This window comes from Grosmannia clavigera (genome assembly GCF_000143105.1).
Source record: "Grosmannia clavigera kw1407 unplaced genomic scaffold GCSC_89, whole genome shotgun sequence".
In the NCBI taxonomy this organism is placed as follows: Eukaryota; Fungi; Ascomycota; class Sordariomycetes; order Ophiostomatales; family Ophiostomataceae; genus Leptographium; species Leptographium clavigerum.
In genome coordinates this window covers 1,065,651-1,080,688 of record NW_014040569.1, presented here as the reverse complement: position 1 = coordinate 1,080,688, position 15,038 = coordinate 1,065,651, and the positions used below count along the sequence as shown (strand labels likewise).

The following is a 15,038-nucleotide window of genomic DNA, read 5'->3' as shown; positions in this document are numbered from 1 at the left end:
CAGGCAAAAGTGGCCGGTTCACTCGACACCAAGCCCCTCTCAGCAAGTGGCTCGAGGACTGCTGTACGGCCTAATAGCAGCGGAACCTAGTAACAAAACGACCGAACATTTAGGAAACACATAAACGGAAAGAGCAGCCCATCGCACTTCTTTCCTTCCACTGACATTTACAACTGCCTCCCCGGCAACGGTTGTAAGACAAGGGAAATACAGACGAACGCGTGTCAGTATACAATCCAACGCGAGTTTCACATTTTGGTTTTGGGAATCAAAACCTCACGTCTGCCCTCCGCTTTCCAACATTTACAATCCGTCTTCCGAACGTTTCCTCACCGGCAGAGATTGGTATCTTCTACAGACGCACGCACACTAGAAGATCTCTGCTTCAAGCTGTCTTTGCTACATTTCACTCAATCGTTTCTTACCAACTTCTAAACCCCCCTGTTCTTTGTCACAAGCTATGCTGTAGCCCCTCCGGCAACAGCTTGCGGTTTCGACATGGCGTCCCGTGCCAGCTCAACAAGAATGGGCACACGTGTGCCTCTCAGTGACGCTACATCGAGGGCGAATACCACAAGCGTACCCCAGTCAGCTGCTAGAACAAAGTATGCGTATGCCCAATACGACAATGTTGCACCTGCCTCTGTCGGTGCAACATATGCGTTCTCACCTTCTGTGACGGCTTCTTCCCCGGCGCACGCCCCTTCCATAAATGCAACACCTCCCGCTATGGAGACTCCGACACGGGACTATGAGGGTGAGAGCAAGCGGAACTCAGCTGCCTCCCAGAACACACCTGACCGGCACTACTCATCATGCGATGGATTTCCCAACAAGAAATCTCACATTGGTCCTTGGCAATTAGGCAAGACGCTTGGCAAGGGTTCTTCTGCCCGTGTGCGAGCTGCTCGTCACTGCGTCACTCAGCAAGATGTCGCCGTGAAAATCATTGCCAAGAAGACGGCCCGCATGACCCAGTCCGGAAGCATTGCCATACTTGATCAAGTTGACAGCAGCTTGCCCGAAAACATTGATGGTGTTCGCCGCATGCCGCTAGCCATCGAGAGAGAGGTTGCCATCCTGAAGCTGATTGAGCACCCTAATATTGTCAAGTTGTACGATATATGGGAGAACCGCAACGAAATGTAAGCAAGGAACACTATCTTTATGTAACCTGATATTCATACTAAATTTGAACGCAGCTACCTCATCATGGAGTTTGTCGAGAACGGTGATTTGTTTACATATATCAACTGCAATGGTGCCTTGACGGAAGAATCGTCCCTTTTTGTCTTCCGACAGATGATGAACGCCGTCCAATATTGCCACACCTACAATATATGTCACCGCGACCTGAAACCGGAAAATATTCTTCTCAAGGCTGACGGTCAGATCAAGATCGCGGACTTTGGTATGGCGGCTTTGCATCAAGGGCCCCGTTATCATTTGCAAACGTCCTGTGGCAGCCCGCATTATGCAGCGCCAGAGCTCCTGAAAGCTCGGCCATATCGCGGTGAAAAAGCCGACATTTGGAGTATGGGGGTGATTCTCTTCGTTATGCTAGCTGGGCGGCTCCCATTCGACGAAAGTGACTTGGGCTATATGTTGGCAAAGGCAAAGAAGGGCATCTATACGATGCCAGCCCATTTCAGTCCAGAGGCAAAAGACCTAGTCCATCGCATTTTGCAGGTGGAGCCCGAGGTTCGCATTTCTATGAACGAAATGTGGCAGCACCCGCTTGTGTGGAAGTATGGCTATCTGGACGAATTTGGCAGCCATAGAGCAGATGGCCGTGGCGCCGGGAATCGGGGAACACACATGCGCCCGCTTGACTTGACAACGATCGATACCCAGATTTTCCGCCAGCTTCACTCCATGTGGCATACACTGCGGGAGGATGAACTAGCTGGTAAGCTTGTTAGCAATGAGCCCAACGACCAGAAGATGTTTTACTGGCTTCTTTTCGGCTACCGAGACCGACAGATGGAGAACTTCAACCCTACCCTTACCCACTCGATGAGCGACTATCATCATGCCAACCAGGTTTTTTCGAAGAAGGTGTCGACGCGTCAATTTTCGCAGGGCAAAGTGTCGGGCCACAAACGAAGCGTTTCCCGGTTTACCGTCATTTCGAATATCGCAGAAACGGAAACGGAAACGGAGTATGGCACCATCAGAAGCTACGACCCATACAAATCTTCGTCGGTGATGCGTTTCGATGATGCACGCGCTGCCAGTCATGCGAAGATCGTAATTCATCGATCAAATTCCGATGCAGAAGCTGAAGCGCGCTCTGCTGTCCAGGCCGAGGCCCAGAGGGCTAGAGCCGGGTCGGCAAACAAGAAGAGGATGACTGCTCATCACCGCCGCGGTACGTCGACGAACCTGAAGCTCTCGAGGGGTTCTACGAACTCTGTTCGTAGTCTGCACAGCATCAAAAGTGTTGGGAGGTATGGCGCCACCGTTGTGCGTCCTGCAACTCGGTATAGGCGAGGTGTCAACTTCTCGCAAGTGAGGAAGCCTTCAGGCCATGATCGGCAATCGAGTATCAGCAGCATCAGTGATATCAAGTACCGGGATGACACTCTTCTCTGGAACGAAGACCTCACGGAGTTCAGTTGTAAGATTGCCAGAGACTTGGATGAGGCTTTCATGAGTTCATTGCTCACTGTGGATATTGCTGAGAATGAGGATGGAAGGAACTCGCCATACTCTCTTCGGCTCAGTAGCCCGGACGTGGAGCACTCACTTTCAACACAAGCACTGCTTGCGGATTCCGACCCTTCACCGATATTGGAAACAACCGGGCCCGGCCATTGGGACTCTCGGCCATTGCCTCCGTCGCCGCCGCTGTCTGACTCTGTTCGGTTGGAGATCATGCAGGCTGAGGCTGACCGTGCACACCGCAAGTACTCAGCTGACTCTGGACCAACGATGCGTCCGCTCTCAACACCTGGAAACGCTGCCATTGCATCACCTCGTCCTAAGGTGGAGGCGAGCGCCTTTCCCGCACCTCTTGTGATTAGTGAACGGCGGGTCGTATCGGCGCCAGTCTATCCCAATGGAGGTTCAGACTTGCCGTCCATATATGAAGGGTTCCATGAAAACGGGTGCCGCAACGAGACGGACAAGCCACGTGCGGTATCCGCGCCGTCTAAGAACCAAGGTTTAAATGATCTGGCGATGGCTGAGAAGACTATCCGAGTGGTAGTGTCTCCCACTGCTCCTCGGAACAGGAGATCGATTGCAACCCCACAGCCGTTGGATGTGTCAAAAAATAGTAGCAGAGTGAATGCTAAGACGCCATCTTCGGAACAGAGCATCCGCCAGCAGTATATTGACGGCGAAGGGTATCGGTCCCGATATCACAATGAGTTTCCTGAACGTCAGCCGACCATTGTGGAGGAAGGCTCCAAGGAATCTCTGAGCAGCGGTTCGGGTTCGGGTCCCATTAAGATGCCATGGCTGTTCCGGCGCCAGTCCAAGCTTGAATCGCGCCGTGCAGAAACACCCGCAGCCTCAGTAGTCAACCCGCCCCAGGCTCTTCCTAGGAAAAGGAGCCTTTTCTTCCCGTTCTGGAAGAGCTCCAGGAGCAGCACAAAGCTTTCTGTCCTGGAGACGGATGACGAAAACAAGGCTAATAGCTGGGAGACAGTGAAGAGCTGGAAGCCAAAGTCGACGGAGGATCTAAAATCCAAGAAGCGCTTCAGTCGGCTGACTCTTCCTTCAGGCTGGTATGATGAGGACGAAGAGGAGCGTGGGAGTCGCAAGATTGATCCACAGCAGAACTGGCTGGCCAGAATATTTCACGTCAAGCCAGCGAAGCGCCATCTTTGCTTGAGCATTTCACAGCGCCGAGCACGCCAAGAGACAGTGTCTCTGCTACGGGAATGGAAGAATTTTGGAATTCGTGATATTGAGGTTGACAAGGTGAACAACATTGTCTTTGCCCGAGTTGCTGCGAACAACTGTGAGTCTATACCGATCCAACCATATAGGGGCACACACCAACACTGACTGTTTGCAGATCTCGGCATCCGCGAAGTCTCATTTGCGTGCGAGATTATTACGGTGATTGAGCACCGCAAGAGTAACCATCTGTGCATAATTCGCCTAACACAGGAGAGGGGCTCAGCCAACAGCTTCCACAAGGTGGCAGACACGATCAAGTCGAAGTTTCGCGAGCGTCATCTGCTAGTTGCGGACACCCGCAAATCCAAGATGATGGTCAAGACACTAAATTCCTGAATTTCGGAGTTGATTTAATGTTTTATTCGCATGATCTACTCTCCTTTTTGTTCCTTTTTTGTCCGATTTAGTTTTGCACTGACAGACTTTTAAGGAGCGAGGCATGTTTTCTTGTGTTGCATAACAGCCCTTCCTACCAATTTTTATTGTTTAATTGTCTTTTGTGATTATTTTCAGCTACTGGTTTTACTGAACATATATTTGGCGTTTGGCATTTTGATCTGTAAGAAAAAAACAACGGCGAAGGGAAAGAATGTGGCTTTATATTCAGAGTCGATGCATACAGAGCAGCGAACCTCATGCACACCACAAGCCTGATCCATCTTGATTTGTTGCATCGAAAAATTGTCACACTACGTTGTCACTGCGTTATTATAAGGGGCCGGAGTGCAAAGATTACTTAAGACGGGCTACGATCGTTGTAAAGTACGTGTAGCACATACAGATTGCCTTCTTTTTGCTTGCAAGAAACGCTAGAAGGACATGGCGCTCGATGTTGTATCTATGAGAAGCAAGACTCTTCTCCATCGTTGTTTTGTCTTCCGAAATACAGCTAAGACAAATAATGCAATACTACTTCATGTCGACGTATCTGATCTACCAACACATGATATCTGGCCATTGTACCTCTGCTATCTCAGTTCTGTGTCTTCCGTAGATAACTCCTGCAGGGATATACCCGGGATTTTACAACTTGAAGGCGAAGTCTGACCCTGGCTTCCCTTTCTCTAGGCCACGTATACTGCAGCAGCTGGGTAGAAACACGGATGAGGATGTTACACAGAAAAAAGCAAGGCGGAATTTGTCTTCGTATAGAAATATGCCGAGCGGCAAGGGTCAGGGTGATCCAATTTATTCTTACTTTACTCTCGAGCAGTCAGAATGGCTTGCTTCCCGGTCCAACCTCATGACACACAAAGTGAGGCTGCCTGGAGTGCCCGTGTTACCGATACCTTGGCAAGGGTTTCCCTAGGGTATGGTCAGCTCTTCGGCCAAGCGGCCAGCCATTCCCCAGGCGGTGGCGACTGTGCCGAGATGGTGAAACTGGGCTTGCTCTGCCTGGTCCTCTCGTTTCCCCTCCCCCTCCTTGAGCGACAACGGAAGCCTCCGATGGTGGTAGGCTGCTATGCAGTAACATTGGGATCCAGAGACAGGGCTGCAACGAGAGGTATGGGTTTAGGAGGTCTAGACAGGCTGTGCATCAATGTCTCTATTTTACATACATCAAAGTTAGACAATAATTGTCTTGCCTGTGCAACAGATGTAGTCCCCGCCGTGCATATATTTTGCTCATGCATGTCTCGTCAGACGAAGGGGACTGATGAGGAGAGTCAAGCCACACACTAGTCTATAGAGCAGGACAAATACACAAGGCAGTAGGATGCAATATCTTGTGCACGGCAATCTTGCGGCGAAAAGGCATGCGAAACAGAGAGACAGCGAGGGAAGGAGCGATCTTGGCTTCATTCCTTGCATGCTGCACGGACGGAAAGCACGGACGGATTACAAGTGTCAAAAGGGCCGCCCTTTTTAACGGAGTCCTCTGGAAGGAGTAGGCCGCTGCAAACGCAGATAAACGAAAAACATACCAGATTGAACACTAAGATGTCTTGAGCAGAAACGCAAAAAAAGAAACAGGCTCATGGGATTGATGGGGTACGTATTCACAGCAGTGCAATCCTCCAGGTTTCCTTTTCGAACGTTGATCTCTACCCTCCAATCTCGTGTCCCAGGCCCTGGTCACAATAACCTTGCGGACAGGTCGGGAGATTGAGGTTACGACTGGCATCGCACGAAGTAGCACGAGTACGTTTATGGAAGCATCCCTGTATTGGCACCCGAAGATAGTGCAGGCCGTCAAGCAAAATCGGCGTGGTCGCAGATGGCTCCCTGGGTCTAGCTCCGGACCTGCAACAACAAGAAGCAAATAAGAACGAAAATGGAACGACAGCGATTTCGTCACTGCCTCCATTTGCGCTAGCAGTCTTTTACATGTACAGCACGTGCGGTTTCTGCCGTCATGGCTCCGTATCTCGGATGCTCTTTTCCCCCCTTTATTTCCGCGTCTGCGGAAATGGAGAGGTAGATGAAGGGGTGGCAGTCAGGGTGCGAAACAGTATTCTTCGTACGTGTGACCGTGTTTGGGTTTGCCCTTGTACTCCGTCTACCTCTCGTATTAATTGCTTTGCCGTGTGGGCCGTGCAAACGTCCAACAATGCGGCTGAATTCTGGGTTTCTTGGGACGAGCTCCCCAAGACCCGGGGATGAAATCTGCAAGTACAAGTACGACAGCGACGTATTGCTCTGCTCGTACGAGTGCAACTCATGCAGGCGAGTCCGAGTATCTTATCTATCTGACGTATGTATGTATGTACGGAGTATATATCGAGCAATGTACGAGTACTATATCTGCGAGCAGCTTAGCCGGCCTCCCTTTGACCCGGAGCGGCTAGACTTGCATCATTTCGACTCTAGACCGGCAGGAGAGGAACAGATTCCGCTCAGCACAGTTCTAGCGAGCAGTGGGCCCGCCTAACCCATCTAAGCATACGAGCAGGGCGCCGCTTGCAGCCTATACATGGTCCGTAGTCGTAATCGAAGTAACTCATATGGGTATTGCCACATGGTTTCCTCGGGCTTCTGCGACCGAAGTGTCAGCATGTGGACTTTCGAGACCACCATCCCAAGCGGATGGGAAGTGCGACGATGGCGAGCACGAGACAGGCAGGAAGGAGGAGAAAAAGAAAAGAAGAGCCAGCTAATGCACGCTGCCAGGAGCTGGGAATGGCCGTGAAGCCCACCCAGTCGAGTAGAGAGAAGCAGGAAATCATGTATTGGCTGTACGGAGTATCGGTTTCCCCCTTTGTGTGAACAAATCCGAGGGCGAAATTTCTCCCTCTGCATTTCTCAGTGGCAGGAAGTTGGTGGTGACTCGTCTAAAAACGCCTAAAATAGACGAGTCTGGAGTCGCAGAGGTCGTATTGTAGGCCCCCGCTCTTCTGTGGGCACTCGTTCAGGTAGCTGAAAGAGGATATTTGCTCGTGGCGACGGCAGTACGCTACTATGTATGTATTCGTATGTGAGATACTACGACGTATGTATTCGTATGTGAGATACTACGACGTATGTAAGATGTAAGATATTATCGTCGGGACCATGTAACGGCCACTTTTTCCATATGTGACCCCCTTGCAAGCCATCTTACTCCGCAAGACACCAAGTAGGATGCCCATTGCTCGGAGCCGTCTGCCAGAGCCCTCCGTGCTACAGCGCCCTTGCTACTGGCGGTCTGAGGGTCTTCCAAGCTGTCAGGAAGTCTCTGCCCAGGGAGAAGTGCGAGTAGTAGGTGCGTCCGCGACCCATGGTTCGCCACCCCCAAGAGTCCAAGGGCTGGGATCTGCGTGAAATTAGCCCAATCGGTTGCAAAAACCTGGAGATGATGCTCACCTCTCAAGGGTGGTCTGGACTGGCCGATTTGCCCCGATCGACGGTAGACCTAAGCGACCGCACCAGAGAGAGCCGATCTCGACAGCGTTCGTCGAACACCGTTATAACGTTTTGCCCCTTCGAGTTTTCCAGCGGTATGAAGGGGAGGGAAGCGGCCGGTCTCCCAGCCTCTTAACCAGCTGCTTGCAGACTAGCGAGAATGCTCACCGCCCTGACTGAAGCCTGAGTCAGCAGTCCCCACGACCAGTTCAGCCCTGGTCTGTCCACTGAACGCGTGCCCGTCGTATACTTGTCACAATGCCCCCACATGCTTCTACGGAGTACCCTTTGCTATTTACGAGCATTCCGCATGCACTTTCAACAAGCTGACCCCCCTGCATCTGCTAGGATGTGGAATTCGCTCGCCCATACGGATTACTCGTGCATACTCCGTAGTTTGTCCTCTAGCAAGGCAGTAGGGCTGCGCTGACCGACCAATATTCGTCGTCGGATGCTGTTCTTCGGCCTGGAAACGGGAAACGGGATGCTATTATTAAACCATCGGGTCGAATCGATTGCACTGACGGTGGGAGGAGAAAGCAGGCTTTTGCAACAAATGACAAACAGACTCAAAAACAATTAGCTGGAGGTGGGAGCCCATTCCTGCCCTAAAATAGTGCCAATGCATCTCACAAATTGCCTGCACCAAGACACATTTGACAGGGGGGCTGCATGCTTTGTCTTTTTGGTCGCCGAACTGTGTAAATATTCTTGTACGTCCCGAGACAAGTTTTCAGTACTCCGTACCCTGCCAAACGACAGGATGAGAAAGCACGCACGACGGAGAGAAAAGGCTCAATGAAGACCAGACCTACGAGCATGCACGATGCACGGGACACGGGAATTCCGAATCAGTTGTCAGATGAGATACACTGAGTTGGGAGTCTTTGTAAATGCTACGGCTTACTCCGTATCGTACTATATACTGCAGTGGACAGGGGCAGCGCAGCCAGAGGGCCCGACCCACGTTGCGACTGATCAACGACGGCGGGACGAGGAGGCGAGAGACACGCGCAAGGGGGAGCGTTCCGTGGGCCGGCAGCCTCATGGGAGCTTGGAATCCCCACAGGAGAGAAGATCGTTCAGCCAAGGCGCCAACATCCCCATAGAACGACACGAGCATGATGGGATCGACAGTGAGCAGACGGCGAGGGCGAGAGGGGAGCACGCAAGCATTGCATTGATTTTAGTCGCTAGTCAGGCTCTAGTAGATGTCTCCCCAAGCAGCTTAAAAAAAAAAAAAAAAACAGGTGTGTGCCATGTGCAGAGGCGCCCGACCCGAGGGGATGAAGGGCGAGATCCGACAGACGGCAGAGGCGTCAGCGTTGGCGTTGGCGGCAGATATGCAGAGAGTTCATGACTGGTAGGAGAACAGGACGAGATCCAGAGTCGAAGCTAATGGGCAGATGGGCAAACGGGCAGATAAGACGAAAAGAGACGGCAAGTCCAGATCAGGAATGAACGGCAGGGTTCGGCCACATCGCCTTTGCCTCCTGTTGTCCGATCCAGGTCTGTCATATCGTGGCGAGCAATCTCAGGCATTGGGGACGGGCCAATGGGACCAGCGGCATACCGACGTAAGATGTGTAGCAGTAGTAGCATAAGACGGCTCCCTCTCCAGTCTCCGGACCTTTTAGTCAACAGGGCCTAGGCCCTTTCCCACATGGCTAATACATGGCTAATGGTTAGAGACCCCCGCTCCTTCTAGCCTCTATGTATCTTACCACATCTTACGATGGCCGGACAGGCGAGCAGGGGAGCGAGGGCCGCGCAGCCGTACATACAGTACAACTTGTATGTAAGCTAGTGCGATGCGTCCTTTGTCGTCTTGCCTGCTCTTCTTCCGGCCGCTCGGCCATGAGCCACAAGTTGGGAGCGGCGGACTGCCCGAATGCTACAGCCAGTGTTCCGGACCTGCGGTAAGCCTTTCCAACAGCCACAAGAAATATTAGAGTTAAACCGGTTGAGTCTTCGATCAGAGCATCTGCTGCCCTGGTCAATCGTCCCTGCTTCTCGAGACTCGCTCTCTGGCTCTTCCCTCCCTTCTCTCAGTCCATTGTTCCAGACCAGCCGACACGGAGAACGCGGTGCAAGATCGATTGCTAGCCCTCGACTTGCGCAGAACCAGACCCCCTTCACCAGAGGCGACGGCCAGTGCTCTAGAAGCTGTTCAGGCCACGAGACGGCAGGCGTTCCCCCCCCATTCGAATTTGCTCATTATCACTAACCCGGCTGCTCTTCTTTGTCTGTCCTACACTGTAGGTGAACACACTGCTGCACTGGCAATATTCTCCTGCCTAAACACAAATCCCAGCAGGGGAAGGCGCGGAACACGCTCTTGCCCTGGAAACTCTGCTCCTTCTCTCGAAGATTTCCAAGAGAGCTTCTCATAGACTCCTATGTATTTTTGATCGTGCACAATTGGGGGAAAAAACTCATCTGAGAGCTTCATCTAAACGAACTCTGTTGCTCTCCATTCCAACTTCTATGTGCACCCCCCGGATTGTGCATCTTGACGCCCACTCTAGTCCCATCTTTCACAAACACCCCCCTCCACCCTTCCACCCCTACGGAACACCCCTGTCAGTTTATCTTCCCTGTCCACTCACTTGCTCTCTTTTTCTTTGCTCTCTTTTCTCTCTCACCAGAGCTCGCCGGACCACAGCCTTCTCTCGTTTGTCCTTCCCCCCTTCCTCATCCATTCACTTGGACACCTCGTCTCCCCGAATGGACGGCTCATCTACGACTACAGCAGCCCAACGCGCACCGCTCTCCCACAGCTCAGGAACTGATCGTCTTCTACACGCCCCCCCTCCTAAAATCAATGACGAGTCCCTTGTCCTCTCCAAAAAAAAACCCAGAGGCCCAAACCCGCTTTTTCTTCCTTATTCCTAGACTGTCCTCCCATATACCCACCACAGCTGCAGCTTTGATTCTCTCGTCACAACCACGTACTATCCATTCACACCCCGACCAGCGGAAGCCTTTGGGGGTTCTCTTGACTTTGATTCCCAAGGCCCTGTCATTTTGCCTCTGCATACTACCACTGCTGGTCCACGATTACAAGTCATACCACACTACCTCTTCACCACGGGACTGGATACCTTCCGTTTTTTGTTCAATACATCCACACCCCTTTTCAGCCTGCTCCTGTCTCACTCCTTCCTCGAGTAGCAGTCTCCTGATCTCCGGACTCTGTCAGCCGGTTCAAAAGCATTGGTATATTATTACATATTGCATTTGGCGCTCGTTGTGCACCCAAGGATTACGAGTTGAGTTTCCGCCCTCTACAAGTCGCAATTGAATGCAATAGCGACGATCGAGAGGCCAACTGCACAAACCGAACGGGCGGGCATATCCGCATCAGACACAGACCAAATACTCCGTTGTCTTGGAAGAAAACGGAAAACTAGAAGGGATTGTCACTCACTTTTGGAGCTGACCCAGATGAGCCCGCCGGACTCGCCTGTCCTCCGAACACCAAGCCTTCCTCGAGACAGGGGCCAATATATGACTCTGCTTTTCGTTGGGCCCAGCACGCTCGCTGAATTTTAACGTCCTTCTCCATACAATTATTCAGTCCCGATCCTCACTTCTGCTAGAGAGCGGGAAATCTAGCCAGACGTTCTTTTCTAGTCTGTCTGGCACTCGTGCCCCTTTTCTCGGCCATCTTTGTTCTTCCGTCGGCGTGGAAGCACTGCCTGCCATTGACCGCTTTCTTCCGTCCCTTGTCATTAGCCTCCATCTTCAACGATCTATTCTTAATCAGCCTCTCCTGCCTAGCACCTTTGCGGGCCTGACGCTTGACGCCTCACCCCCTCGTGGTTCAAAGCAACCAAAACTCCCCCTCATCCCCACCCTCCTACTACGCTTTACCGGACAGGCTATCCAGACATCTTTTTGTGGCACGGCCTTACAAGGGCTTACAAGGGAAACCGCCTAGTTGTCTGCTTGTCCCCCCAGGTTTGTCCAGATTAGGGTAAGACCCGAACTATCCAATATCGTGCAACAAGCGCCTGCCCTTATAACAAAAGCGACATACCTCCCCTCCCTGGTTCCTCATCATCGAGCAAATGATGAGATAAACGAATATAGGAACACTCTTGACAATCATTTGTGCTCCGTTGCTACATCTAGTTCAGGCCTTCCGGATCTGTATTCTGTCCGGGTTACCCACACACACCCAAGAAGTAGTTGAGCACCAGTTCTTCTTTCTCGTGGTCATAGCTTCCTTCCGACTTTTATTTACTCCTCTGCTCGCCATACCCTTCCGTCTCTCAACAGTTTTTTCCCACGCCGAAGACGCAAAGAGTAACCTCACGAGTTGTGACCAGTGCCTGCTATTTGAGTCAAACTCAAACGCGAAACACCAGCGTCTACTTTACTTTCCGGTAAACTGCTTCTTTTAATCTCATTATCTTCTTTTTTCCTTTTACCCCTCCTTTTTCTCCTTCGTGCGTGGAGCAAGGCCGTGACGACTGCTATCACACCCGACCAACGTGATATCGCGACTCGTGGGCAACAACATCCCCTTCATCCTCGCCATAGAAGCCTTTCACTATCTCAACCTACGACCTGGCGTCCTAAGCTCTGAAGACAACGGCGACGCAGCCGGTTCAATTACTTTGTGGGCTTTTCACTTGCGAGCGACCCGACAACGTACTTTTGGATCAAAAGTCATCGAATGAAACCGCCGACCACCATGGAAATAGGTAATTTTGCAAGCAGGCGGCCACCCATGGCTGTCACGGCCGGATCTCTATCCGCATTCTCACTATATTCTCCTGACTTCAGCCAGGATACCCCCAGTACGCAAGATGAATGCACCAGCGCTCATGCTTAACGGCTCTGCATTGCCGGCCCCGCCCAGCACCTCTCCTACTGTTTCTTTTCGCTGGCTTCTTCGATTCTCCCTGTCACCCGATCTTTTATTTCACTTATTTATCACTTGCTCATAGTGTTCTGGTTCTAATACTTGATAGGGTTCTCTGGCGCCAGACTTAGTTCCTCTTCCATCCAGGCAAATCAGACTGGAAGCGGCAGTAGCAGCTCACATAAGTTGTATCCCGACGGCTCCATCTTCTTTTCCCAAGGCCAGCAGCAACAGGAGTCGTGGCCTGAGCCGGAGCAACAGCCCCCACACACGATCAGCTATAGATCCCAGGCCCAAAGGAGCGAGTCGTCAGCGACAGCTTCTTACTCCTCGTACAGGACCGGAGCAACGGGTGGAACACAGACGTCAGCATCTACCAGTCCTTCTGCATATTCCCCATTCACCAACCCAGCCGATGCTGAATCGACAGACACCTGCGACACTTCTCTAAACCGCCAACAAGCATTGGAGCAGATGAGTGTTTCTCTGAACCCACCCGTCTCCTTTGGCGGTCACACATCGCTGGTCTACGATCATCTGGCACACTCGCACACGCAGCCACAGAGCCATTCGCCCAGCAGCCAAGGCGGACAGCTTCTTCGCCCTCTTTCGCAACAGTGGAGCTCTGCTGGATCGGTAAATCCAAATTCGGGCCAGTACAGTCACCATACGACGCCATCACCAACTGCCCACGACAGTCACTTTACACATCGGGATCCGCCTGGCTTTCAGTCGACAATGTCAGAAGGACATGGGAATGGGGATCATGGGGGGAACCTAGGCGGATATGGAGATATGTCGAGCCAACAGCATCATCCGCAGCATCAACAGCAATATCAGCAGCGGCATCAACATCAGCAACAACAACAACAGCACCAGCATGGCCAGCATAGCCAGCATCACCAACAGATTCACGGTCTCCCAGTTACATCATTGCATAGCTCATTACTTCCGCCAACACACGGTCAATCGAGCTTAGGGGCTTTACTAAGGCAGGGCAGCGGGAGCAGCAGTGCAGACTCAGAAGTGATGGCATATCGTGAGCAGCCTTCTGTCCACACGACAGCAGAGTCTGCCTATTTACCGAAGTTGAACCAAGTAGCGCCACTATCGAGCCAGCAACAATACCATGACTACTCGAATACTGATTACCATCGCCGACAACAAGGGACGGCTAACGACCCTTCCATGCGATTGGTTCCTCCTCATATGGCAGCCCAGGCTGGACTGCCGGACATGGCACACCCGATGAGTTACTCTGCCGGCCCGGGTCCAGACCGCACATATCCGTACCATCAATCGCCGTCAAGCTCAATATCTGGTCCGGTGATGTCCAACATTAGCAATCCAGGAGGTCATATGAGTATTATACCAGGAGTTGGCATGCCCTTTGGAGGCGGACACAAGCCACTTCTCTACAGCAACGGCCACCACACGATCCCTCATCACTTGGGTGGCAATTTACTTGGCCACCACCTAGGCCTGGGCAAAGGGTCTCAATCGCACGAACGGCCATTTAGATGCGACCAGTGTCCGCAGTCCTTCAACCGAAATCACGATCTAAAGCGCCACAAGCGGATTCATCTGGCTGTCAAACCATTTCCCTGCAATTACTGCGACAAGAGTTTCAGTCGGAAGGATGCCTTGAAGGTATGCTTCCATTCATAAACCAGATGCCATTTATGTTTGCATCATCTGTCTGACCATACTTTGCAGCGCCATCGTTTGGTCAAAGGTTGTGGGGATAAGCTGCAGAACGCGGAAGGGGAGTCGTCTGCCGGAAGCATCGCGCACAGCGACGGGGGCGGCAGCAGTATAATGAACAACGATTCGAGCGATATGGCAAGCGATGACCACCAGAGGTGAGAGCAGAAGCGAGATTTTTCTCCCCTGCCTTAGTAAGGGTTCCCGCCCGCGTTTGGGTCATGATATATGTTGTATTTTGGGGGCTAGACTCGTACATTTGCGAGGACAATGTGCACTGGACAAGCAAGAGGGAGATTTATTTGGGACGACAAACGCGATGCTCTGGCGCCAGGGATGCGAGAAGGAGAAATGCTTGGGGGTTGCATGTTTTCTTGTATATTTAAGACGGTCATTGTTTCGCGATCTTATATTGATGACATGGGATTTGGACAAACAGGATAAAGCGCACTTGGGTTGAAAGAGGATACCATATCATACAGAGGATTGCGTGCCTTTGATTCCCCAGGGATAGCTACTGCTGCTCTAGTCTCACAGGCATCAAACTGCACGGTTTACTGTTTGATGTTTGTCTTGAGCGTTTAATAAAAGACGACTCTACCCTATTTCCTGCCGGATGCCTCTCCGGCTGGGAGCTATACAAAAAGAGAGATGATATGGAGTGAATTTTTTCACCAAAAGTCAAAGCCGCTAGAACCCACAAATACCAGGTTATTTTCCCACAAGG

The 15,038-nt window shown here is 51.7% G+C and overlaps 2 protein-coding genes across 2 annotated transcripts; both read left to right on the top strand.

The window, feature by feature from the left end:
* Positions 1 to 525: 525 nt before the first annotated feature.
* CMQ_5522 (serine/threonine-protein kinase) lies at positions 526 to 4,248 on the top strand (the record flags this gene model as incomplete). The annotated part of the gene is made up of 3 exons (XM_014313109.1): positions 526 to 1,145; positions 1,203 to 3,970; positions 4,028 to 4,248. 3 exons carry the CDS (start codon positions 526 to 528, stop codon positions 4,246 to 4,248), a joined length of 3,609 nt encoding a protein of 1,202 aa, XP_014168584.1.
* An 8,170-nt stretch (positions 4,249 to 12,418) lies between these two features.
* CMQ_5801 (c2h2 finger domain containing protein) lies at positions 12,419 to 14,473 on the top strand (the record flags this gene model as incomplete). Its single annotated transcript, XM_014313388.1, has 3 exons — positions 12,419 to 12,446; positions 12,717 to 14,257; positions 14,324 to 14,473. The coding sequence occupies 3 exons, from the start codon at positions 12,419 to 12,421 to the stop codon at positions 14,471 to 14,473; spliced, it is 1,719 nt and encodes a 572-aa protein (XP_014168863.1).
* Positions 14,474 to 15,038: the final 565 nt, after the last annotated feature.